The 27886-nt window shown below is 42.7% G+C and overlaps 1 protein-coding gene across 5 annotated transcripts in view; it reads right to left on the bottom strand.

Annotated features, from left to right (window-relative positions):
- Positions 1-2728: 2728 nt before the first annotated feature.
- The window catches only part of SMARCA2 (SWI/SNF related, matrix associated, actin dependent regulator of chromatin, subfamily a, member 2), a 604189-nt gene continuing 579031 nt past the window's right edge, over positions 2729-27886 (bottom strand). For all 5 annotated transcript variants that reach the window (XM_033925235.1, XM_033925226.1, XM_033925254.1 and 2 more), the window contains 5 exons: positions 26851-26952; positions 14671-14800; positions 9759-9824; positions 9631-9709; positions 2729-3606 (listed from right to left, as the gene is read on the bottom strand). In XM_033925235.1, the coding sequence (XP_033781126.1) occupies positions 9663-9709; positions 9759-9824; positions 14671-14800; positions 26851-26952 (345 nt within the window). In that variant the 3' untranslated portion in view covers positions 2729-3606; positions 9631-9662. The remainder of the gene's footprint in view (positions 3607-9630; positions 9710-9758; positions 9825-14670; positions 14801-26850; positions 26953-27886) is intronic.

The raw sequence follows: 27886 nt of genomic DNA, 5'->3' as shown, positions 1-27886 counted from the left end.
AGAAAATCTTGTCCATTTTTGGTGATAGCATTGTCTAGTGGTAGGCTTCCTAGAAGCCTCTAAAATGTCTCTTACAGGTTGAGAAAACTGAAGAGGAGTTATGTTGAGAGGTACCAAGCTGTCAGGTGTAGAGACTGCAGGTTGGGATGAAGCAGAGATCCCTGACTCTGTATAAGCAGAGATGGAAAAACTGGTAGAAAAAATGGCTCCCTGCTGCTGAGTTGAAGTAGAAGGGAGTACCAAGGTTGTCTTGGCCACCGAGGAGCAATCAGAATCATGGTGGCATGATCGTTCTTCAACTTGATAAGAGTCTTGAGAATGAAAGGGAATGAAAGGAATGCGTACAGGAAGAGATTCGTCCATTCCAGAAGAAAAGGCTCTGCTCCCTGCATAGAGTGTGTAGTCTCAGCCGGAGGCATAGGAAGAGGCTCGACCTCACGGGAGTCTGTAGAATGCCCAGGCTGGATTAGAGTAGCAAGCTTCGGTCCCATATTAGTGAGGAACTGAATGAATTGCTTCTCTAACATGGTCTGGAAAGAAGCCGGCAAGGATGGATCCATGTCTGAAACCGGACCACCTGCTTTGGCTGGAGGTTCCACAGAGGCAGTGGAAATGTGCTTCGACTTGGAAGTCTTGGCCACCTTGATTACCACTGCTGGAACCTTCTGCTGAGCTATCTGACCTGAGGATGCAGGGGAAGCTACAGCAGGTGTAGTCGAGGTAAGAGCTTCTGCAAACAAAGAAGGTCTGATGAGGCTTGAGGTCGGAGTAGTGGAGGCAGAAGGACAGAGGGGACAGGTGGGACAGAGGCTGCTTTCGAAGTCGGGGAAATGGTCGAAGAATCCATCCTGAAAAGCTTCTCCACTAAAATCCGACGACGTTTAAGGGCTCGAGGTTGAAGAGTAGCACAGCGCTCGCACGACTTCGGTTGATGGTCCAGCCCAAGGCACTTGAGGCACCAACGGTGTGGGTCTGTGAGGGAAATCGCACGCTGGCACTGGCTACACTTCTTGAAGCCCGTTGCTGGCCGGGACCTAGGAGGAAAAATAGCCGCTGCAAAGTTCAATTGCTGTTCAACTGCCGTTCAACTGCCGAGCGTCCTGCCCCAGTAGTTGAACGGAAGAAATAAAATTTATTTTTTAAAAACTAGAAATAAAAGAAAACAGCAATTCGTGAAGAAAATAAACACAAACTGCGGAAAGAGAAGGCATGAAGTAACAAAGTTAAAAGCAGAGAGTCAAAGACGGACTTCTCGGCTCCGCGGAAAACTGAGGAGATGCGCCCTGCGCTGGGCGGGAAGGCACTCGTGCATGCACGGTGCGGCTGACTCGAAACTTCTAGTTTCTACAAGCAAGTCTGCTTGCGAGGCTTCCGCATCCGGGCTCCGTTGATGACGTCACCCATATGTGAGAATAGGCTATTTGCTTGTCCTGGGATAACGAGGTGTTTTGAGGCAGATAAAAGCTTTAGAAAAAAAGATTATTTATTTAAAATCCAAGATGGCTGCTTCTAGCAAATTTGTGCCAAAATTGGCCCATGGGGCTCCCCTGAAGTTCAAAACACTTAGGGAGAAGGGGGCCCCCCAGATCTGGTCCCATAAACCTTTAAAAATAACTTCTTCTGAACCCCCCTCCTCCCGTGTCAGCTTTGCCATCAGCCTGAATGAATAAAGACTTTCCTCTTCAAATCCTTGTTGGAATTAATCCACAACTGGAGATCTTCAAGCTGCCAGTCAGACACCGACTGAGGACTCCACCCACACAAATTCTTATGATGCAACAGGGGAGATTAAAACAGTCGGCTTCCTGAAACCCAAAGGGAATCATTCGGAGGCCCCAAAGCCTAAGCTCAAGCCTCTAATAAATCAGAAGGTGAACTGGTTTCCGAGCCTCAAATAAACCCAAAGCAGGCTGGCTCATCAGGTATACCTGGGGGGTTGCCCTGCAAGCTGCAATTTGTCCTTGCTGAGTTTGCATCCTCTCCTAGGCAGAGTAGCCTCAAAAATGGGGTCCTTTGGGCACTGAAGTCTCTCAAAACAAACAAAAAAATTCCTCAAAAATACACCTTCTCAGTTCACTTGCAAATGGAAAAACTGAAGAGGGCACTATACTCTACTGGAGAAGGAGGAGCAGCTGAAAGATGTGATTGACATCCTTCTGTAAGCAGTTTGCAAACACAAGAGTGATCACCTAACATACAGATTCTTGTGTTTATGTAAAAGAATTGGTCTTTATTTGCCATCATGTTTCTACGTATCATATCTCATTTTTCTTTAGGAGGGTAAGAGAGAACAGGGAAAGAAAATAAAGAGGAACAAGATTCAAAAAAACAAAAAACAAAAAAAAAACAGACAAAAGAGTGAAACAAGATAAATTGTGGATGAAAGAAAATTATAAGAGGGAAGAAAATATAAAAATTATAGAGGAAGACAACAAGAATGAGACAAAGGGGAAACAAAGGAAAAGAGATAGAGAGATAAAAGTTAAGAGAAATAAGACATAAGATATGAAGAAAGATGAATGGACAAAATGTGATAAACTCTACAATCTAATGATCCCAAAATACAAAAATATTCTCTTCCAAAAATTCAGAGATGACACATTACATCTCTCTGCTGGATTATATCACCGGCTCACTAAAATGTTCTGTCCTCCTCACTATGGTATAACAATAGGTATCCTTTCAATTAAACTTGTTTCCTTTATTAAGAAAGAAAAATCACTCAAGATTCAAAATTACTGGAATTTTATTTGCCTCAGGCTTATGACTTGCAACCAAAGACATTGTGCAAAGAAAGCAAAGAGTAAGTACACTTTAGGGAAAAGGTGATTATCCACATTAGTAACAAGGAAATCTAAAGAAAAAAATGAATTTATAACACTATGTAGACTGCAACATTTGATAGCATTTCCAACTCAATTGTTTTCTTAAATCAAGAGCAAAACAAATAAAAATTTAAGTAATGTTTACAATAGACAATTTATATGGTTTAAAAGCTTTTAGTCTATGTTCAGAGCATAAAATGGAAATACAAGGGGGTAGTCTAACTACTGTACAATAATCAGCTTTTAAACAAAATTCCATATATGTACCACAGTATAAAAAAACAATACAGAACAGCAGCAACAAAAAACCCTTTAAAAATTGCCTGAAGAAAAATAAAATAACCAGTGGCTTTTAATGGCTTCTCCTGGTCAACAATGTTACAAAAGATTGGGTTTTCAACATTGTGATGCTGCTCACTGCATCTTAACATTTGATAAAACCAGGCACAATGAAACCATTATCAACCTAAGTCAGAACTATAGAAATATACTGTTGACTCACGGTTTTCCCATCAAAAGTTATGTTTTCTATTTCTTCTTGGCATTCCATTTGGTCACTATGTTACAAAGATTTTTCTTTTTACACCATAATATCATAATATTTGTCTGGCACTAACCTAAAGCTAGTTATGGAAGATGAAGGTACATAAATAACCCCAATGTCTACCTGACAGAAATGAGTTCACTGAGTGTCAAATGAGAGGGAGGGAGGGTATGGTTCGCCAAAGAAACTAATCCTAGGTAGTTACTCATCATCACTTGCACTTCCTTCTGATGGGTCCTGCAGGGGAAGAAAATTAACAGAAGTCAAAAACTTTGTGGCAGAGGGTTTGGTTTTTTTCTCCATTTTATAAAATAAAAACAAGAAAAAGCTAAAAATATCTTTTGGCAACTGGTGGAAGATTTGTTAGGAGGAGAAATAGAGTGGCTCTGCTATATTTTACAAGTTCAAATACCTCATAAAAGACAGCTGCAGGCCATTAGAGTGATCAGAAAATGGCAACAGTTGGCATATCTTTGTCTGCATCATTTTGACTGTTTGGGATCATACCTATAATCTTATAGTTCAACTTTATAGTCTAGACAAAAACAAACCAATACAGAGAAACATGGAATATAGCCAACTGCTAAATCATGTCATTCTTAAAATAAATTTATAGAATCCGTGTACAACAGATCATAAAATTAGTCTAGGAAGCATCACCTGATTGATTAATGGACCCGCTACACAAATTAATGTATTTGTATCTAATCAGCTGCATTTTTGTCCATCATTGTTTTTCAGCTGCTTTAAACAAAAACACATTTTATTTTGATCATCATTTGAATTCTTCTAACTTAGTAAAACATAGGGCTCCTTTTACTAAGGTGCGCTAGCGGTTTTAATGCCGCGTGCGCTAAATGCTAATGCCTCCATAGAGCTTACGCTAGTATTTTTCGTTCAGTGCATGGTTTGCGCACGCTAATCTTTAGCGCATGCTAAAAACGCTAGCGCATCTTAGTAAAAGGAGCCCATAGAAAATCACGGCAGATAAAGACCTGAACGGTCCATCCAGTCTGCCAAAAAGTTATATCCATTAAAAAAATACATGATTAGATTAACCTGTTTCTTCTTTGATATTTCTGGGCCATAGACTGTAAAGTCTGATATTTTCCTAGGTTCCAAATGCTGATGTTGCCATCCCAGCTCACTCCAGCCTATCCAACCATCCCGTTGTTTACAGGATATCCCACCATAAAGTCTGGCCAGTAACATCCTCATGTTCCATATTAGTGGAGTTCACACTGATGCCCACCCCAGCCCATCCTACACCAAATCACCATATATGGAACACAGACTATGCAGATCTGTCCAATACTGGTCTTAGTTCTTTAATTTACATCCTTTGTTTTCTAATTAGAGATCCTCTTTTTTATCCCCAGTTCCCTCGGTAGGGCATTCCAGGGATCTACCACCCTCTCCGTGAACAAGAATTTCCTAACATTGCTCCTAAATCTTTCTCCCTGTAATCTCAAATTATGCCCTCTAGTTTTACCATTTTTTCTTCTCTGGAAAAGATTTGGTTCTATATTAATGCTTTTCAAGTATTTAAACGTCTGTATCATATCTCCCCTGTCCTTCCTCTCCTCCAGAGTATATATATATTTAGGTTTTCCAGTCTCTTCTCATACTTCTTTGGTTCAAACCTCTTATCATTTTTGTTGCCTTCCACTGTACTGCTTCAAATCTATTTATATCCTTTGCCAGATACAGCCTCCAAAACTGAACACAATACTCTCCAACTGCAGCCCCACCAATGACCTATACAAGGGCATCAATACCGCACTTCTGCTGGTTACTCCTCTTTCTATATAGTCTAGCATCCTTCTGGCTACAGCCATTACCTTATCACACTGTTTAGATGCCTTTAAATCCTCAGACACAATCACCCCAAGATCCCTCTCTCCATCTCTGCTTATCAGCCTCCCAGCACTTATGGTTCCCTTGGATTTCTACCCCCAAATGCATCACTCTGCACTTCTTCACATTGAATTTTAGTTGCCAGACGCTAGACCATTCTTCTAACTTTTGCAGATCCTTTTTCATGTTTCCACTCCCTCTGGCATATTGGACCATAGCTTTACAGATGGAATGGAACAAAGTTTTAAGTTACATTTTTGAGAAATGCACAGACTGAGTTGCCATTGATGGAATGCACAGTAAAATAGATCCTAATGCCAATTTGCAAATTCTGAAATTTATTTGTTGTTAATTCATTAGGAAATAATATTTGTATGATATATATTATTGTATATGTTATGGGAGGGTTGGGAGGGATGGGATTAAATCTTATGTATTAATGTTAAATGATAGATATTCAAGGTGATGTATTAAATTTTATTTGTTAATTATTTATACACCTGATGTAAGTTGCAAAATGAATAAAGAATTAAAAAAAAAAAAAAAAAAGACAGCCGGATAGATCGTGCTTCACACTATCTGCACTGTAGAGAATGACACGAGGACAAAATTTGTTCCCATCCCCACAGGCTCTGTCTCTATCCCATGCCAAAAAGCTATGCCCTCATTTGCACAAGCTTTGAATGGATCAGGGCTCTATGTCTGTTAGCAATTGCGCTATTTCAGAGCCCTGAAAAAATGATCCGAGTAGTCGTGAAATGTTGTCTATCGTTGGCTAAGCTCAGCAGGGACTTTTCCCGTTGTGAGTTTTTCTGCACAGTGACGGAAGAGTAAGCAGCTATTAACAGCAGTGTTTGGAGCACATCTAATACAGCTAAAGATAAGTCTTATTTTTTCATGGAAAATGTTTTTTAAATGTATTTATTGTATTTTGCCCAGACACTGCTATAATGAATGACCAGTATTCTTGAACTATAAGCTTTTTCTGTGCTACTGTAGTGGATTTTTGGCCAATGACAGAAGCATGGGGGAGAGCAGTTGAAGCGCTGTGCTCTATCTCATAGCTCCGGTGCAGGTGTCTGCTCCATCGCTTCTGAGGCCTTTTCCCTCTTTAATGAAGTTCTTGTTACAGTTCTGGATATTGAACTACGGGTTGATTGGATTTGAGATACTTTTCTGGTATTTGGCACCCAGCAATTCACAACTGAGTTTTTGAGTAGTTTTTGTATTTTGTATATTCTGGTTCCTCCATTTTTTTATTTTCTTCTTCCATTATATACATATATACAGTACATTCTATTGATCCTATAGCTTTGTGTTTTGATCCTGTAGCATGTTATTGACTCTAGCGTCTGCATCTCTGTTCCTGAAAACTTTGGGCTCCTTTTATCAAGCCACGCTAACGGGGTTAACGTGTGTGACTTTTCATCACGCGTTAACCCCTGCGCTGGCCAAAAACTACCGCCTGCTCAAGAGGAGGCGGTAGCGGCTAGTGCGTCCTGCGGTTTAGCGTGCGCTATTATGCGCATTAAACCGCTAGTGCGGCTTGATAAAAGGAGCCCTTTGTGTATGTATCCTTGTAACCCGTTCTGCGCTCCTGGGGAGGATGGGCTATAAAAATAAATAAATGAATAAATATTTATAGACCAATTATAACCTAAGTGGTTTACATTCAAGTACTCAAGTATTTCTTCCTCTCTGTCCTGGTGGGCTCACAATTTGACATACATACTGGGGGCAATGAAGTGTTAAGTGATTTGCCTAGGGTTCCAGGAGCAGCGCTGGGCTTGAGCCTCCAAACTCAGGGTGCTGAGGCTGCAGTCCTAACCACCAGGCAACTCTCACAGTTTGTCCCTGTCCCAGCTGGTTCTGTATCTGTCCCCCATCCTCATGGACTCTTGTCTCTGTTCCTAACCCATCCCCTCAGGTACTGTCCCTGTCCCAAGGTTAACTGTGGGTACCCATCCCCATGCCATTCTCTATCCCAGCGTAAAACCTACAAATGGGGTATTTATTCATTTGCATAATTCAATTTGTTTCATTGTAAAGTCCCTTTTTTTTAATCCCTAAGGCTTTGCATAAAGATAAAAAATGGCCTTTGCTAAAATTCTGGCAAAAGAACATCTTCCACAGTTAATAAAAATCATCTGATTTTATAAACAGTAAAATAGAATGAGAAGACCTTATTTTTGTATCAGAACAGTCTACTCTTAGCCACAGTTACCGTATTTTCGCGGATATAACGCGCGCGTTATACGTGATTTTACGTACCGCGCATACCCCTCGCGCGTTATATGCCTGAGCGCGGTATACAAAAGTTTTTAAACATAGTTCCCACCCCGCCCGACGCCCGATTCACCCCCCCAGCAGGACCGCTCGCACCCCCACCCCGAACGACCGCTCGCACGCGCTCCCACCCGCACCCGCATCCACGATCGGAGCAAGAGGGAGCCCAAGCCCTCTTGCCCGGCCGACTCCCCGACGTCCGATACATCCCCCCCCCCGGCAGGACCACTCGCACCCTCACCCCGAAGGACCGCCGACTCCCCAACAATATCGGGCCAGGAGGGAGCCCAAACCCTCCTGGCCACGGCGACCCCCTAACCCCACCCCGCACTACATTACGGGCAGGAGGGATCCCAGGCCCTCCTGCCCTCGACGCAAACCCCCTCCCCCCAACGACCGCCCCCCCCCAAGAACCTCCGCCCGTCCCCCAGCCGACCCGCGACCCCCCTGGCCGACCCCCACGACACCCCCACCCGCCTTCCCCGTACTTTGTGTAGTTGGGCCAGAAGGGAGCCCAAACCCTCCTGGCCACGGCGACCCCCTAACCCCACCCCGCACTACATTACGGGCAGGAGGGATCCCAGGCCCTCCAGCCCTCGACGCAAACCCCCCTCCCTCCAACGACCGCCCCCCCCCCCAAGAACCCCCGACCGACCCGCAACCCCCCCCCCCCTTCCCCGTACCTTTGGAAGTTGGCCGGACAGACGGGAGCCAAACCCGCCTGTCCGGCAGGCAGCCAACGAAGGAATGAGGCCGGATTGGCCCATCCGTCCTAAAGCTCCGCCTACTGGTGGGGCCTAAGGCGCGTGGGCCAATCAGAATAGGCCCTGGAGCCTTAGGTCCCACCTGGGGGCGCGGCCTGAGGCACATGGGCCAAACCCGACCATGTGTCTCAGGCCGCGCCCCCAGGTGGGACCTAAGGCTCCAGGGCCTATTCTGATTGGCCCACGCGCCTTAGGCCCCACCAGTAGGCGGAGCTTTAGGACGGATGGGCCAATCCGGCCTCATTCCTTCGTTGGCTGCCTGCCGGACAGGCGGGTTTGGCTCCCGTCTGTCCGGCCAACTTCCAAAGGTACGGGGAAGGGGGGTGGGGGGGGTCGGCCAGGGGGGTCGCGGGTCGGTCGGAGGTTCTTGGGGGGGGGCGGTCGTTGGAGGGAGGGGGGTTTGCGTCGAGGGCAGGAGGGCCTGGGATCCCTCCTGCCCGTAATGTAGTGCGGGGTGGGGTTAGGGGGTCGCCGTGGCCAGGAGGGTTTGGGCTCCCTTCTGGCCCAACTACACAAAGTACGGGGAAGGCGGGTGGGGGTGTCGTGGGGGTCGGCCAGGGGGGTCGCGGGTCGGCTGGGGGACGGGCGGAGGTTCTTGGGGGGGGGCGGTCGTTGGGGGGAGGGGGTTTGCGTCGAGGGCAGGAGGGCCTGGGATCCCTCCTGCCCGTAATGTAGTGCGGGGTGGGGTTAGGGGGTCGCCGTGGCCAGGAGGGTTTGGGCTCCCTCCTGGCCCAATATTGTCGGGGAGTCGGCGGTCCTTCGGGGTGGGGGTGCGAGTGGTCCTGCCGAGGGGGGAGAAGAATCGGACGTCGAGGGGGGGCATCAGGCTTTCAGGATGGGGACAGGACTTCAAGGGGGGACAGGCAGATCTTCAAGGGGGACAGGCAGACCTTCAAGGGGGACAGGACTTCAAGGGGGACAGGCAGACCTTCAAGGGGGGACAGGCAGACCTTCAAGGGGGGACAGGACTTCAAGGGGGACAGGCACGGAGAGGCGGGGGCAGTGCACCGAAAGTCAGGGCGGGTGAACGGTGAGTCGGGGCAACCAGAGGAGAGTCGGGGCAGTGCACCGAAAGTCAGGGTGAGTCGGGGCAACCAGATGAGAGTCGGGGAGGGCGAAAGGAGAGTCGGGGTGGCCAGAGGAGAGTCGGGGAGAGCGAAAGGAGAGTCGGGGTGGCCAGAGGAGAGTCGGGCAGCATGCGCGTTATATGCCTGAGCGCGGTATAGAAAAAGTTTTTGTACATATCATCGTGATTTCTGCGCGCTATACCCCTGTGCGCGTTTTACAATGGTGCGCGTTATATCCGCGAAAATACGGTAATCGATAAATTTCTATTACATACACAAGAACTTACATTTTCATCCTGATCTTCATCGCATGTCATAATCACTCACAACAGGGCTTTGCTTTTACCCGACTCTGGCGCTTTTTGCCTTTCCCTTGTCTCGGCTTTTCTCATCCTTCTTATAAGGCGCTTTTTGCCTTTTCCCTTGTCTCGGCTTTTCTCATCCTTCTTATTAAGCCTGATTTTTACTTTCACAGATTTTGCTATAAAATTGAAAATGATAGCATTCTTAATAACTTACATTTTTATTATTATTTTTTTTAGTCTTTATTCATTTTGCATCATATAACAAGTGTAACAATAAATAACAATTAAAATTGAATACAACACTTGTAACTTTATCATATTCAGCATTAAAATTTTATAATTTTAACCCAATCCCTCCCAACCAAACCATAATCTATGCATTCACAGAACTTCTATATAATATTCTTTATTATTGGTCTAAATATTAATAAAGTTATAAAATCCCTCCCCCATCCCTTCCTTTTTATTGTATTTATAATGGAAAAATGGTATCTATTCATTACAATATCTTGTCAATGGCCCCCAGATTTCATTAAATTTATTAGTTTTTATTTTTTGATGAATAACTTAGCTCTCAAAGATACTGATTTAAAGCAGATGTTCCCCAAAAAGGGCAATTCTTTAATCTAGGTTAGTGGTCTTCAACATGTGTCCCCAGGCTCCTGATGTCTTCCATTGTAGCCCTCAAACATTGGGCTGAAATGCTCTTCAAGTTCTGTAAATGCATTAATTTTAATCTTGCCTACTTGACATAGAAACTGCAAACAATCTCTTACGTGTGTTACCCTGGTGTCTATTTATGGAATTTGCTATTGTTGATAATTAAAAAATGAGGTTTTAAAATATATTGTAGGATAAATATTAGAATCGGTGCATTTTTTTCTATCAAAAAAGGTGCCGGCACTCAAATATCAGGAGTAGGGTGATCACTGGCAGATCCACCCCAGGGTATCACTAAGAATTTGAAACTCCTCCCCTTCTGCAGTGGAGCACAGTACCCTCCTCAGTTGGTACCAAAGCAATCAAACTCATTGAAACATAAGAAAAGAGAAGGAGAGGCAGTGGGAGCTTCCCTGGCAAGAAACATACTCTGCTCTGAACCCTAGAAAATAGAACAATGATCAATAAACATTTAACAAGCAGGCCAGTGCCACCAGCAGCACTAACTTTTGCCATCACAGCAGGCAGTCCCCGCAGCCATTGGTGTCCAGCGTTTACGGAGGGGTCCTTGTTGGCCTCATTAAATTAAGAAGGAGCCTTGGTACACGGGCGTAAGTCCAAAGGGGTGTGGCCAAAGGGGAAGGACATGCCCCTTATGAGCCCCTTCGGAGCCCATGAGCAATTGGGAGAGGACTGAGATTAAATCCTTCTACCATGGGTAAGAGAAAGACAAAAATTCTAGCCTCAGGGATGGGTCCAATGGATCACTATCTTTTGGCCTTTTTTCCATCAAGGACAGAATAGCAGGTAACTTTAAGTATGCAGTCAGCTTCTCTTTCCTCAGGAGGCCCTTCACCACTTCCCCAGCCGTTAACTCCTGTTGGAAGAGTAGAGACACCCTCCAATGTTGAGGATGTAGCCTCTTCCTCACCAATTTTTGATACAACTGACTTAATGTTCTGAAGCAATCAAGTGGGGTGAAGAGTGAAGACTAAAGGAATGACTCCTATCCAGATGGTTATGGAGTCAACCCTTAATGTTCTTCCTAAGGACAAAGTTATATATGGCTAACTGTTAATAAAATTGAGTCTTCTTTGTAAAACACAGTTTTGAAATAATGTATTTTCTTCTCAGATACTACAGTTAAAATGAATGAGCATGAAAAACAAATAACAGAGTTAGGAAATAAATTAGATAAATTGGATAAGTCTGTGAGTAATCTATAGAGCACGACTCTATCTAATATTAAAGAGAGTGTATTGTTTCATGCTAAGATAGAAAGAATGGAGAACTATATGAGAGTTAGGAATCTTCGTTACTTAAATTTCTCTATCACGCATTTCCTATCCCCTTTGGAGCTAATAAGAATGTATATGAGAGAGATTTTGCAATATTCTGATGTGGATACTTTTCAACCTATTAACCTCTATTATGTTCTGAGGACTTCTAGGGAGGAGGGAGAAATTGATAAATTAGTTTCCCCTGATAGTTTAGATCTCTCTCAGTTTCTTGAGTCATAAAGACACAATTACAAAACGTGCCACACTTTTGGTAGTTTTCAAAATAGAGCTAGAGAAACAAACTACCGTATTTTTCGCTCCATAAGACACACTTTTTTTCCACCCAAAAGTAGGTGGAAATCTCGGTACATCTTATGGAGTGAAGATACAAAATTTGTCCCGCCCTGTAGCGTCCTCCACCTTCCCGCCTCTGCTGAACCTTTTCAAACCCCCCCATCTCTCAGCACCGCCGCCGCATATTTTCTAAACACCCCCCCCGTCTCTCAGCACCGCCGCCGCACCTGTTTAAAAGAAACACCTGCCCACCCGTTGATACCTTTATTAAACAGCCTGGTGGTCCAGCAGTATCTCTCACTCGCTAGATGGTTCTCGTATTCAGGTCAGGAGCGCGGCTGTCAGACGCAAACTTTACGTGCTCCCGCTTGGGCCCACCTCTGCTTTCTGAAAGGCTGGCGTCAGTTCTCACGGAACTCGCGAGAACTGATGCCAGCCATTCAGAAAATGGTGCGGGGCCAGGCAGGAACACGGAAAGCTCGCGCCTGACCTCCGTGCTGCTGATTTGTGTGCTGCTGAGTACAAGAGCTGTCTAAGCAAGGGAGGGAGAGATTTAAAAGGTACGGGAGTAGGGGTTTTGCTCTGGTTAAGTCTTGGGTTTTGTCGGGCACCATTATTTGCTTTTTTGTTTTAGATTAGGGGGCCTGGTATTTTTGACTGTTGGGGGTCCTAAGAACACTGGCCCATGGAATGTTGTGTTCAACCTTTTGCTGTTTCACAGGATGGATGGTGGGGGGAGGGGAATTAAGGTATTTTTCTTTATGTAACAAAGAAAAAAATTGATGATCTGATCTCTGAAATACCTTCTTTGAATTGTTCTATTTGATGGCTGTTGTATGGTTTTGGAAAGGTGGTATGATGTATACTATTGCTGTTGGATTGTTCATTCATCAATAAAAATTGTTTTAAACTAAAGGTACGGGGGGGAGGGGTTAAAAAGATACTGGGGGTGTAAAAAATTGTTAGTCAGCTGGGATGGATTGCTCCTGTCCCGGCCTACCACTAGACTACCAGAGGGAGGGCAGGGTATAGGGCAGGGTGGTGGGATAGGATACAGAGTCTTGCAGGGAGAGGGTCTGGCTGCATAGACTGGTAGGGCAGGGAGGGAAGGGGACTGGGTGCAGAGCTTGTCAGGGAGAATTTGTTTCAGAATGTTTTTTTCTTGTTTTCCTCCTCTAAATCTAGGGTGCGTCTTTTGGTCCGGTGTGTCTTATAGAGCGAAAAATACGGTATTTTGAAATTATATTTTACTAAAAAACAAGCTCTGTTTTGTGGTCAATGAATTCTTATTTTTTTTTCTGATGTCTCTAAGCAGACTTAAATGAAGAGGAAGCAGTTCCTGGCACTCAGGCCTAAGGCTTTAGTGGTGAGTACGACCTTCTTAAAATTCCCATGTAAATGCCTTATCTCATATGCAAGTGATAAATATGTCTTCTTAGATCGTCCAGTTAGAAAGTTTCTAAAAGATAAACCTGTTCAGACAGTATCCTAGAATTAATATTTTTGGGGGTTTTATTTTCCTACTAGGGAGGATAATTGAAGAAATGTATAGATGCCACATTCTGCCTGCTTAGAAATTAAAATGTGTTTTCTTTATACTAAATTTAATCTGCTAAAGGAAAGGTACTCATGGCCAGATAATGTGGGCCAGATCACTGAATGATTTTATTTTTCTTCTTTGTAATGTTTATGTTGATGGTTGTAATTAGATATTCCTGAGTTTGTTATATAATTTGTAACAAATGAATTAAAAAACCCCATAAACATTTAACAAGCAAACACTGAACAATAAATCACTTACATGAGCAACTATGATGCCAATCTGCTAAGTATAACAAGCAGGGGCTAACCCTCCCAAGAGGAAAGAGAAAAGGAAACCCCCAGTACCTGAAACAAATCTTTTCTTAACCTTAGGTATATAGTAGCAGACGTCTTGAGACAGACACTGGCAATGTCCGAGGCAGAAATCAGATGAATCACAACAATCTGTACAGGAAAGGCACTATGGACTCCTGTGTATCCTAACAGAACCCAGATTATCGAGGTGTTTCTGCCTATGAATTGTTTATGAATTTTTCCTCAAAGAATTTGATCACATCTAGCAACAAATTCTACAGATCAGATTGTGCTCTAAATGAAAAAAAGCACCTTCTTCAACTTGGTTTATGTCAACTGCCAGACCTTGGGATGTCCTGATCCCAGTTTTCATGGGTGTCAGCATGCCTTTCATAGTGCTGCAAATGCAGACATACATGCACTGGAATCAAATCACACAGTCCAGAAACATTTCAGTAAAATACCAATAAAAAGAATTTGATTCTTTATCCAAAAGATACTGTAGCATCATAATGGGATGAGTTCAATGTTTAAAAGAATACATACATATAAATACATAGAGCTGAAAATTATCAGCCTCCACAGTAACTAATACTGCCACAGAAAAAAAAAATGGGATGGAGCTGGGTAATTGGTGGAAGTAAAATATGTGCATAGATTTGATTTTCAAATTCTTTTGGAGACCTAGTCACGTATACCCATCCTGCACAAAATGCAGATGCAACTCCCTGAAAATTTTTGAACCTGCAGATCTTTTAGCTCCAGTTTCCAAAAGAGAAACTATGCAGGTAGCTTCCTTTTGAAAAACAGCTTTCAAGTTCCATGGGCTTCAAACTGCCTTGAGTTTTCAAAATTGCCCCTTTATCTGTCTAATCGATGTCTTGTGCTTCTTTTTTGATGCAGCTTTACAAAATTGTTTTTCTAATCAGCTTGAGTAACTTTGGAAACTTACACTCTGATTCTGACTCATCCTCCTCCTCTTCCTCATCATCATTGCTTTCTTCCTCACTCTCCTCCTCCTTAGCAATCTTCTGTCTTGCGCTCTTAAAAACCGACTGAAGGACAATGGAATCCTCATAGATCTGCAATAAAAAGTAAATTTAAAAAATTTTTAAGGCAACTATATAGCTTTTGTAAAAATTCAGAATATATGGAATTGTCTGTGTTAATCAATAGAGAATATTATTGATTTCTTGCAAGTAACTAGAACATGCTAAAATTTTTACAAAAGACCTTCATATTTTTCTTTATTTATCACATTTCTTATTAACAATCAAGTATAATATATAACAACTGAGACAAGTCCGGAAATTCTTTGAAAGAACACAATTCCAGCTCATAGTGCAATCCCTCATCCCAGGAATGCTAGACTACTGCAACATCCTCTACTTCCCATGCCCTGCTACTATGACCAAGCAACTACAAACAATCCAAAACAGCTCTGAGACTCATCTACTCACTGAGCAAACATGACCATATCACAGAAGCATACATCAACTCACACTGGCTACCAATCCAAGAAAGAATACTATTTAAATTCTACTGCATGCTATTTAAAACTCTAAATGGAGAAAGCCCATCCTACCTGAACAACTGACTCATCCAAGCATCCTCAACCAGACATAAAAAAATGCACTCCCCTTTCACTCCTCCTGATCAAAGAAGTAAAACGGACAAAATTATACGATGGCTTCCTAGCCACTCAAGCCGCAAAACTAGATAACCAGATCTCCAACCTTCTGATAACCACCCCAAACTATAAGATATTCAGAAAAGAAATAAAAACTATACTCTTCAAGAAATTCCTGAAACAGCCCTAACTTCACTTACTCCGCCACTCCCCCCTCCCGGCACACTGAAACTACCTGACCTTCTCTGTACAACCTGAGAAATGACAAATGATCTTCCTTTGTTACCCTCCATTCATAAATATCTACCTACTCTACACCACTTTTTACCACTTGACAAATGACCTTACTGCTTACAACTCTAGAAATGACAATTGTTCTTCCATTGTAACCCCCATTAATAAATCTTTTGTAATCCGCCTTGAACCGCAAGGTAATGGCGGAATAGAAATCTCTAATGTAATGTAACTTGAATCAGATCAATAATTTCCAAAGGAAAAAGAAATTTCTATTCAATTATATAGACCACAATACTTTAAGAATGGACTTGAGGAAATTAATTTCTAGAAGAAAATTATACAATTGATCAAACGAGAAAACAGCAATACCCTAAAGTCCTAGAGCCGAAATTATGACAAGTTACATATCTTAAGTTACAGATGCTGCACCCTCTCTAGAGTCTACAAATTCTAACAGCTGTTTAGGCTCCAAAAACAAGTAATTCTTTGTCTGATATGTAATAGAACATTTCACAGGAAATTTCAACAAAAAAGTTGCCCCCCAGGGCTAGGACTCTTGGCCTTAATGCCAAGAGTTCCTTTCTGCGCCTCTGGGACCTCTGAGACATGTCGGGAAATATTCACACAGTAGAGCCCAAAAATTGATCATTTATATGTTGGAAATAAAGATGCAATACATATTCTTTATCACTTTCCAAAGCAAGAGTTATCAGCAAGGTTTTTCTTTTTGTTATGACCTCAAGCGAACTTTCCATAAAAGCTGTTCAATTCATATCCACCACTTTGTCAACTTGAGTCTCAATAGGGGTAGAAACCATTGCAGGTTTCTTCATTTGAAGATAATTAGCACTCACAATCGGAGGGCTAAGATGGTGTCGAGAGCAGACGCCTGAGAGGGAGGCTCTGAGCAGTCGCCTCTCCATTTGGCCGATTTCAGCGGCCTTTCCCGTTTGTTATGGGAAAGAGGAAGGGAACCCCGCACTCTAACCCTCCAGCGGCAATGGCAGTCCCGCAGTGTTTGAGGCAGGCGACCTTAACGGCAGCCTTTTCCCTCTCTGGCGAGCCGGTTTGCCCTACTTCTGGGGAGGGCCCGACGACTTCGGGAGATCCTGGCTTCCACTCTGACCGGGCGTCTCTAAGCCTGGAGCAGCGGCTGGTCCCGCCCCAACCAGGAAGCACATCAGTGCTTGGAGAGACTGAGTTAGCCGAGCCCAGAATGGAGATTTCAGACTTCAGCGTTAGAGGCTTTCCTGCACCAACTTCTTTGGGAGGAGCAGTAGGAGAGTTGCCAAGCACTGGAGCAGAGGTGAGAGGTGCTTCTGGCGTCTCTTCCATTCACTTTGGGGTGCTTGAAAAGCCAAAAAAAACTGACATGGAAGCATTAAGGCAGGCCATATCAGTAATGGATGCTAACCTCAAACTTTTTTTTTCAACGTTAAGTACTGATTGTGGAACTATTTTTTCCAAAGGTAAACGAAAAGTTGGAGAAACAGGAAAAAAAGGTTCGGGACATGAAGGTAGTAGAAAATGAATTGGTGAAGGAAAGAACTTTTATGGCAAGGAAAATGGAATCTTTTGAAAATCAATTAAGAAAAAATAACCTGAGACTTTCGAATTTTCCTAAGTGTCCTTTGATTTCTCCATTGGAGATGGTAAGAAAATATTTTACAGAAATTCTTGCTATTCCAACGGACAATTTGTCTTCATATTTTTCTTTCATGTTTCTAGTGCAATCCCTCCCAATAGTAATCCACCATCCAACTCCTCAGTTTTTTGCTGCATTATATTATATCTCTCAGGAGACTAATAACCTGAAAATCGTGAGCCATGGGAGCTTCCCTGATGGGAAAGAGCTTCTCTCAAGCTCTAAAACTTTACAAACTTCATACACTGCTAAAATGCAACTGTTGTTGGTTGTTTTGGGCTGCATGTGGCTCAAGAGAAAATGAGGATAAAAGTACAGAAATATAAATCTGTTAATTTAGTTTATTTCTTATGATAGACTACGTACTTCGCTGCTGTATGTGGAAAGTGGTTTACAACAGCATAAAGCAATAATGAAACAGGAGTCAAGCAAAATCAAAGAATACAGGCAAAGAAACTGAAGCATAGAGCTAAGGTAGAAAAGATTACAAATTTGTATGAACTTTGCTGGGTCAAAGAGTAGGAGACAGTATAGCCCATCTTCAACATCTTACTTACTAAATGTGTGTTTTGATGTATTAGCCAAATAGCTTCACAATCATAAATAAACTCAATCATCACAGATCAGAAGCTAAGTAGTTTAGTAGGAATAAGCTCCTTTTGATTTTAGCTCATCAATTTCTAAGTACTATGGTTCCCCTGAAGGAAAATCTAACATTAGGTACAACCCTTAACCATCAACTTAAGGTTCCTCCAGCACATTTCATTTTTGAGAAAAACAATCATTCTACAGCAGGGGTGTCAAATTCAGGCTCGCAGGTCAAATTTGGCCTGCAGGGTAATTAAATTTGGCCCACAAGAAAATACACTGTTCCTTCCCTCCCTCTCTCCATTGTCCACCATCTCTATCCTGGCTTCCCGGTCTCACCATCAAAGCAGCCTGCACAGGATCGCCGGTTGGTTGTAGCGATTCTAGCAGGCTGCCGTCGGCCTCCGCAGCACATTCCCTCTGCCGCAGTCCTACCCCTCCTCTGACATACAGGACCGCAGCAGAGTGAACATACTGCGGAGGCTGACGGCAGCCTGCTAGGATCGCTACAACCAACCGGCGATCCTGTGCAGGCTGCTTTTATGGTGAGACCAGGAAGCTGGAGGACGCTGAAAAGAAGGGAGAAAACATGCAGGCCTTTGGGGGGGAGTACACGGAGGGAGGGAGGGGTTCAAAGAGATGTGAATATGCTGGACTGAGGTGGGGAGGGAAGAAATAATGGGTGTAAAAACAGAGGAGAGGGAGAGAGATGGTGGACAATGGAATGGAGGGAGGGAAGGAACAGAAAGGGAGAGAAGTTGGACATAAGGAATGGTGTGGAGGGGGGATAGAGATACTGGATAGGAGGGTAGTTGGGAAGAGAAAGGGAGAGATAGTGGATCCTGGGGTGATGGGGAAGGAGGGAGAGATGCTGGATGAAAGGGTGGTTGAGAAAAGGAGAGATGATGGATCTGGGGATGCTGCGGGGATGGAGACGATAAAAAGGAAAGATGGCAGACCTTCGGGAGAGGGAAGGGAAATGGAAGGGGAGGACAGAGATGGAAGATGGATGGTTAGCATGGAGAAAAAGAGAAATGACAAATGGGCACAAGACCCTGGCAAGCGAGTTATCAGAAGACAACTAGAGCCTGGGACCAACATGATTTGAATAATGACCAGACAACAAAAGGTAGAAAAAATAATTTTATTTTCTGTTTTGTGATTACAATATGTCAGATTTGAAATGTGTATCCTGCCAGAGCTGGTGTTAGATAGCAAGCGTGAACTAGGACTTAAAAGAGAGAGGAAAAGTCTTTTTCATTCATTTTGTTTACATCACACAGCTGGCATGGGGTTGGAGAGGTTGTAACCCTATACTTCTACTAAGACTAAGGGGTCCTTTTATTAAGGTGCATATTTAGCGTATGCTAATCTTTAGTGTGCGCTAAATCGGTTTGCGTACCTTAATAAAAAGACTCCTAAGTATCTTAATAAAAAATTTGGCCCGCAACTTAGCCTATGTTTTAGATTTCGGCCCCTTATGTGATTGAATTTGACAACTCTGTTCTACAGCGTGTTCTGAAAGTCACTGTGCACTTAGGCTATGGTATGCAGATTATAAAAGGTGTTGGAAGTGATGTCCGTGAGTGTCCGTATAAGCCTGAAACCATTAAATTTTCTAGTGCAATGTGTCTTGAACTGTAGGGTCTTGTATCTGAACCTGCAAGTTGTTTGCAGACTACTGTCAATCATTTTTTCAACTCCATCTCCTTCCCAGGGCACTGCTCCTGTCCCCTCAGTTTGTTTTCTGCAAGCTGCTCAGAAGTGTTTCTGATCTGCTCTGTAGTTTTATTATTTTGGGGTAATTTTTCTCAGTATTTGTTTGGAGGCATGGTGCCCAGAGGTTTTCACTTATTGGGACCTCTGCCTGGGAGAAGATGCAGATTCAAGCCACTGAAGTCTGCTGCTAGCAGGATCAGCTCCTCGGAGATACCTAGCTAGACAGCCTGCTAGTATTTTTATAGCACAGGGACTGTCTCCTGCATAGCTGCTCTTGGTTGAGATTAATAGTAGGCCAGCTGCATGGTCCTCCCTCCTTCATGATGAGGTTTTCTGTGGGTTTAGGCTCAGTCCGACTTGCATCCCATAGCCCAGGTTCGTCCAGCGAATCTGTGAGGCAGATCTCTTCTCCATTTTTTCCAGCTGAACTCCTATGCTGAAGCAGACAGGCACCAAATAGCAGTGAGTAAAGCTATTATAGACTATAGGGAAAATCAGTGGTGGTCAATTTTGAAGGTTTCTGCTACCAGAGCCTAGATCCTCCTCCTCTAAAACCTCTTTCCTTGTGTTTTATGTTCATCAGGGAGGTCTCCATAGGCTATTTTTGGTGCAATTTTCCTGGCAATTTTCTTAAAATTGACAGGGATGGATCCCTCAGGACTTTTCACACCTATATCATGCTAGGTTTGTGATGGATGGCCGGCCGAGGAGCATCCATGTCCTTTGTGCAGCGAGTCCATGGGGGAGGGGCAAGAGCCTTGAGCTCAGCCTTATTCAAGTCCTCCCGGGCTGGGGATCAGCAAGAGGTGCATTCCCAAGGGAAGAGACCTTTTCCAGAGCCCTCTGAAGGTGCATTGTCCAAGCACAGATGCACAGCTAAGTCCAGATGAAATTGAAAGGGCCTGCAGAGCCAAATTTGCAAGTATAAAAACAGCTGAACTAATATGCACCCAGCAGAGGAGTAACCAAATATAAAGAATAAAAAGTACTGAGCCCAAAAGGAAAACTACCCTATAAACTACAGAAGCGAAGGGAGAAAATAAAGACCCTTAATGCAGCATACAGTAATATGGATTGGGATAACCCCACTACAAGCTATGAAAATGCATTTAAAACTGAGAAAAATGCAGGTGATATAGACAAAATAAAATATATTTGCACCACATTTTACCAAGTTGTTGCTGTAAATAAGAAAAATAAAATAAAATAGGTACGCATGTAGGGGAAAAGGAAAGAACTCACTGACAGGATGAAGGTAAACCCTGAAATCCTGAGAGAAATATGCTTTGAAAGCCATGATATTTCTCTTACTAACATCACTTAGCTAAAGGCTAAGGTGTGTAGTTTATTTGGAGAGAGTAACTAGAAACAGTTATATGTTATATTCTCCTACCCTATCAATACGGCTTCAGACCCAACTTCAGTACTGAATCCCTCCTGGCCTCCCTAATCTCGAAGATTCAACAACTTCATTCTCACAAAAAATTTGCCGTTCTCCTTCAATTCGACCTCTCTGCAGCCTTTGACGTTGTCCATCATGACATTCTAATCTTCCAACTCTCCGAGATAGGCATTAGCTCCAACTTCTCGAACTTCTTACGTTCTCGCTCTTACACCGTTACCAAGAATGGCACCTCATCCTCCCCATGGAAACCGACATGTGGAGTCCCACAAGGTTCCCCCCTATCTCCTATCCTCTTCAACATTTATATGTCCTCCCTGAATCTCCTCCACCTATCCCCCCTAGAAATACTTTACACTTACGCCGATGATATCCTGGTCCTCCTCGAGACCGACGCAAACCTCACCAATCTCGCAGCAAACATCTCCTCATGCATAACCAACCTTCAATCCTGGGCCCTCACTGTACAAATGAAACTGAATGAGTCCAAAACGAAACTACTTTGGCTCGGCCCTAGACTTGACCAACTACCCACCTCCATCCCATTGTCCACAGGCTCCTCTCTACAGTTGGAGTTCTCTAGCAAAGTTCTGGGCATCACCATAGACTCCTCAACTCCCTGATAAAAAAATGACCACCTCAACTCCCTGATAAAAAAATGCTTTTGCAGCCTTCACATGCTGAGGAAAGTGAGGTCCTGCTTCCACCAAAAACACTTTGCCGTCCTCATACAATCCATCATCCTCTCCAGATTGGATTATTGCAATTCCATTTACCTAAGCTTAACAAAGAAAAGCCTCCATAGACTCCAACTAATCCAGAACACCGCGGCTAAGCTTATCTTCTCAAAAAGTAAATTTGACCATGTCTCACCGCTCCTGTCCAAGCTCCACTGGCTTCCTGTTATCTCCAGGGTCCACTTTAAATGTGCCTGCCTAACCTTCAAGATCCTCCACGGCATCCTTCCTCCTCTTATTCCTCTATCCTGGAATTCTTCAAATCCAATTTCCACTAGATCCACGCAAAAACTAAAATTATCCTACCCCTCCTTAAAAGGCATCTCCCTCGCTGGTAAACTTGGGTCCTCCCTCCCCTTCAGAATCGCTCAGCTCTGGAATAGTCTCTCTTCCCCTCTCCGCAACTTGAGCTCCCTTCTACTATTCCGTAAGCATCTGAAGACCTGGCTCTTCTCCAAAATGTAACCCCGTCCTCTCCCTGGTACTCTTAGACCTAACTTCTCTTCTTACTTACTTATATAATTCCATTGGAGTTCCGTTCTTTCCCAAACCATGTAAACCGTGTCGAGCTCCACTTGTGGAGATGATGCGGTATATAAACCCAAGATTTAGTTTAGTTTAGTTTATATGTAGGGTTAAACAGCAAAATTCTCTTTTTTTTATTATATTAAATAAATATAGAACATTGAGAGAACAAGAAGATAAGCATTTAGCAGGTTGCAGACCTGTTAGAATGCAACCAAAAGAAAAATCACATTCTGGAAAGAAAATGTGGAAAAATGGCAGACGGGCATATAAAATTCTGGCAGGAAGAACACTGCTTTTGCCATGCTACAAAGAACAAACTCGAGTACCAAAGGGAGCCTACACTCCTGGGAAATATCACCTCCTTTAGAACAGAAAAGAAGCACAAGAAAAAGTCCAGCCAGCTGCCAAATGCTGATAAAAGTAGTAAAATGGCACAGAAGAAAACAGCATCCATAGTCACAGTAGTACAAAATTGCTTGCACCTTTGTACTACTGTGTACTGCTTGCACCTGCGAGGAGAGCACTTCCTAAATTAAAAAGTCATTAGCTGGAAATAAGAAATGGAGCATAATATTTGTGGTTTGACAAAATCTCCAGGCAAAATCACTTCAGAGTGTCAGTGAATGAGGAGGGAATGGACTTGGCACCATTGAGTATTGCCTTCTGGTAACTAGCAGTTCAGAAATAACTCTCCATGTTTGATTGGGTTCCAGCTAGGAAACTAACCCAGGAGTCAGTCTCATAATGCCACTCTGGAAGCTTCTCAATTCCAAGTTCAACTTCTGGTGTAGGGAGAGAAAAAATAAAAAGAGGCTTGGAGATGTCCAAGTATTTCCTGTATGCAGATGTCAACTTAAAATAGATAAAATATACTGGATTAGGATTAAAAAAAAAAAAAAAAATAGACATCCAAAAAACAGCATAAACCAGCATTTGGATGTCTTACTAGACAAAAGTCTAAGTGGGCATTCTCAAAGCTGACTTTCTGGACATCTAGCAGGACTTCTAACCCACTGTGAGTCGAGTATAAATGGGAATGTTGGGAGGTGGGGAATGGGCGGGATTTGGGCAGGCTTAGACTTGGATGTCCTGCAGTTAATCAAATCCTTCCCTGGCTGTCTTGGACGGAACTTTAGATGTTTTCACCTAGACCTGTTTGAGAAGAGTCTAAGTGCCAAAAGGATACCCAAACTGATCACATGACCACTGGAAGAATTAAGTAATGACCCCCACACACTCCCCCCAATGGACATTGATCCTCTTTCCACCCACCCAAAAAATTTTGAATAAAACAGTACATATCTGGCTCTAGAACAGAAGCACTTGGTATGGGAAAGCCTAGTAGAGCATCACATAAGTGTCTTAAGTAGTCAGGTGGGTGGACTAGTGAACCATAGAGAAGAGAAGCCAGGTCCATAATCCACTCTAAACTCCTACATTTATGGTGGACAGTATGAGCCCACCAAAACTCTATAATACTGCTGTATAAGTGCCACCTACAGCCATAAGGGATGGTGGACAGGTGGTTATATTAGGTTTTAGGGGAGTTTTGCAGGGCTTATCATACATTAGAAGGGGTTATGGTTGAGATGTACTTCTGGCACTGTTTATGTGAAGTTCACAACAGTGCCTTCTAGTGTGACCCAATGTTCTGTTGGCATGTCTGTGTGGCCAGTCCATTAGAAGACTGGCCCCTCTCACGTCCAAATAGGCTTCATTTGGACATTTTCAACTTAAGACGTTTGTGGTTGAAAATGGGATATAAAGTTAGACGTCCTGGTGGACACAAAGTCCAACTAGACCAGGGGTGTCAAACTCAATCACATTAAGGGGCCGAAATCCAAAACACAGGCTAAGTCGCGGGCCAGACCCCACCCAATCTCTGCCCTAGACCCCACCCCATAATAATACTAATTATAACACCATTTTTTCCATTTATTTTTCATATATACACACACACACAAATATAATCTTATTAACACACTAGTCTTTAAGCCCGTTACATTAGCGGGTGCTAGAATAGATGTGTCTGTCTTTCTTTCTCTCTTTCTCCTTGGGCGCTTTCTGTCTGTCTGTCTTTTTGTTTTTTGTCTCTCTCCTTGGCCGCTATCTGTCTGCTGTCTCCTTCCTTGACCGCTGTATGTTAATCTGTCTTTTTTTTTTTTTTGTCTCTCTCCTTGGTCGTTATCTGTCTCTGTCTTTTTTTCTGTCTCTCTCTCTCTCTCTCTCTCACCTTGGCTGCTGTCTTTCTGTCTCTCTCTCTCTGCTTGGCTGCTATCTGTCTTTATTTCGGTCTCTCTCCTTGGCTACTATATGTCTGTCTTTTTCTTTTTTTTGCTGTCTGTCTCCTTGGTCGTTGTATGTCTGTCTGCCTTTTTTTCTGTCTCTCTCTCTCTCTCTCCTTGTCCACTGTCTGTTTTTTTTTTCTTTCTATCTCTCTCCCTGGCCCCCTGTCCTTCTATGTGTGCTGTCTTTATTTATGTCTGTCAGTCTATCTCCCTGCCCCCTGCCTGTATGTTTCTCATGCCCCTTCTCCCACCTACCTGTCTTTCACTCCCACCTACCTGACTTTCACTGTGTGTGTCTCTATTTCTGTCTGTCTGTCAATGTCCCTGCCCACTGCCTGTCTGTTTATTGTGCACCTTCTTCCACCTATCTTTTTTTCTTTTTCACTTTGTATTGTATACAGTAGAAAGGGCAACCGGCGCACAGTAACCGCCGCAGGATACAGGAAACCCTACGTGCGCACTGCCTCCCTGCCTTGCCGAAGCCTGCCTGCCTCCAAGCTCACCTGCTGGCGATTCCTCCTCCATCCCGGTCCGCCGCCACCCGCATTTAATTATCACTTGCTGCAACTCTGGGAAGGGAAAGGTGCATGCAGCGATTGTATGCCGCCGGCCAACAAGCCTTCCCCCCAACATCGATTCTGACGTTGGAGAGATGGTCCGGGCCAGCCGGACTTTCTCTCCGACATCAGAATTTATTATTAATCAGTAGTTTCATAGGCAATAAAAAGTAAAGAAAGATGGTGATTTATCTTATTCATGGATGTCATCTTGTGAGGTTCCTCTGTGCTCATCAATCTCCTCTATATTGTTTAATATTTTCTTTAGGTCTAATCAGATTAGAGGATGATAAAATTCTAATCTCTTATGCATATGAATACTATAGATATGTTGAGGTGGGATCAAAAGGCATATTTTATGTGCATGCCTTCATGCTTCCGTCTCAGTGTGTCCATCATCCCAACATTCGAATTCATTTAATTTTTTTCCAGACATTCATATCAGCATAGACGTCCACACTCTTCAACAAGGTATGTGCAGTGCCATCGGGATCATAGGCACGCCACTCCCTCTTGACACAGGAGCTGCCATTGCTCACTGTTGACAGCCTCCAATGCCGGCCCATTCACTTAATTATGATGTCTAATGCTTCTGCTTCAGCAATTTTTATAACAGTATCAGCAACATACACCTGACCCTCAAAATAAGGTTCAGCAGCCTCATCATTCCCCACAGGTAGCAACTGCTATCCCCTCCATTGTTGTTCTTAATGACCAAGACTAGTTTCAGAGCTCAGGAAATGTTCTTGGTCACTTTCCACCTCAGCGTCCATAGAATTAGAACTTTACTCTAGCAAGTTTTGGGTATTATCTCTTTAAATTTATTTAAAACAAAAAAATTTTTTTTATACAAGTTATTCACTTATGGTTCCATCAATAAAGACAAATCTAAACAGCTCAGATCTTCTTGGCAATATTTTAAGAATATCTTATTGTTTTTTAGTTCAGAGTTTGATTTTAACGCAATTGGATTATTGCAAGTATCTGCTCATATATTTAAAATATCATATTTTATCTTAAAACTATTAATGGAGAGGTCCCTATTCATTGCTTGCTTTGCTGTTTCTGGGCCATAGACCTTAGAAGTGCACCCGGTACTGTCCTTAAGTTCCAACTACTTGAATTGCTGTTGAAACTCACTCCAGCCTATCCAAACCATCTCCTTTGTGGGATTCAGATTGTGAAAGATTGCCCATTCATATTCTAATTTGAGATCCTCTGAGTTCATCCCACACTTTTTTAAATTCCGTCACCATTGGGGTCAAGCACTGTCACTTGGAGGGCAAGTCTATGAAGGTAGTAACATTTCTGTGCTAAATATGCACATAAATGATTAAAATACTGGTATATTCATGTGCGTATGTACACATACACATGTAAATGACGACAAATTCTCAAAAGCCCTATTTTATAAAAATGCAACTAAACATAATGGCATGTAATTTGAGGGTAAGCATACATATTGGCATAGTCTGGGCAAAGCATGAAAGGACACACAGTTACAAAAATAAATTATTAACATGGTTTAGGAATTTAGTCACAAGCATTTACTCCAGCTCTACTGTTAATGCAAGGACTCAATGCCTAAATTATAGATGTGTGTTTGACCTGTTATGCTAGCATTCTATAAAGGAAAGTACGAGTTAAGTGCTTGCTTTTCTCTATAAAATAAGCAGCTAAATACAGGTGCATAACTACAAATGTGCCCCCATAATGCGCTTGTGGGACTTGATGAATCTGTTTTTCCTCAGGCAAAAGTGCAAAGTTCAAACATACAAAAGATAAACCAACCAAATCATACCTGAGATCCTTCCAAGTTGAATGTTTGAGCATTGTGACAAAGTAACATCACATCTTTTTCCAAATCACCAACACTCCGGTATTTATGATTACGAATTCTTTCCTGATTAGATTTTTTAACAGAAAAATAAATTAATAGACCATACTGAAAAGTTGTAACATAATGCACAAATGATAACTCAATAAATTGGTGTACCTCAAAAGGCAGGTTCAACAAAGGGAAAATGTTAGCTATTATGTTATGGCTGCACAGCACTAATTAGAAGCACCATCTACTCTTGAAAAAAAAATTACAAATCATTGTGTGCTTCTACCTTATTAGTATGCCCTAGAAACATTTGCTCTCAATGAGGCCCCATCGGTACCCTATTATTGCATACACCATTTTACGGTTGGACTTATAAGCATGCAAGCCAAATCAAGCATACTGAAAAAAAGAATAATCTTGATACAGTAAGCTATCTTTTCTTCTGGTGTAATAATAGTACTATTCATAGCTACATTTTAGACAAACTCAACTACTGCTTTACCTATACACCTTGAGTTATCTGAAGACGTCTATATGGCAGATCTGTTTTTTTCCCCCAAATTAAAAAGAAAAAAACTTCAGGAAAAGAGATTATGCATATTTAGTGTCACAACAGCCAATATATATGCCTTTTGGCAAAGGTCTGTTTCTTGCCTGTCTGAATGCAAGTTCAGCCAGCCAAACACAACCAAGTAGATGGAAGCCTCAATGCTCCCACATGAAGATTTAAAACCAGTGGTAGCTACCCCTGAGAACTGCAACCTTTGGGTCCAAGACTGGTAGGTGAAAATTAAGGGGGCCATAGAAAAATGTGTCACACCAATCTAGTAGCAATTCTTTTAGAATTTAAATTCCAAAGGGTAATAGTTTTACTTAACAATCCTGCTATACAGCAGGTACAATGATGAAATGCTTCATGTCTTTTCACTTGTGACTTGGAGGTTCACCAATAACCAGAGAATTCTCACCATGTTTATGGTCTGACATATCACTTTTTTTTTTTATTTAT

The sequence above is a fragment of the Geotrypetes seraphini genome, chromosome 1 (assembly GCF_902459505.1).
Source record: "Geotrypetes seraphini chromosome 1, aGeoSer1.1, whole genome shotgun sequence".
Classification (NCBI taxonomy): Eukaryota; Metazoa; Chordata; class Amphibia; order Gymnophiona; family Dermophiidae; genus Geotrypetes; species Geotrypetes seraphini.
The sequence above is the reverse complement of the archived record's forward strand: the minus strand, read 5'-3'. Positions and strand labels throughout refer to the sequence as shown.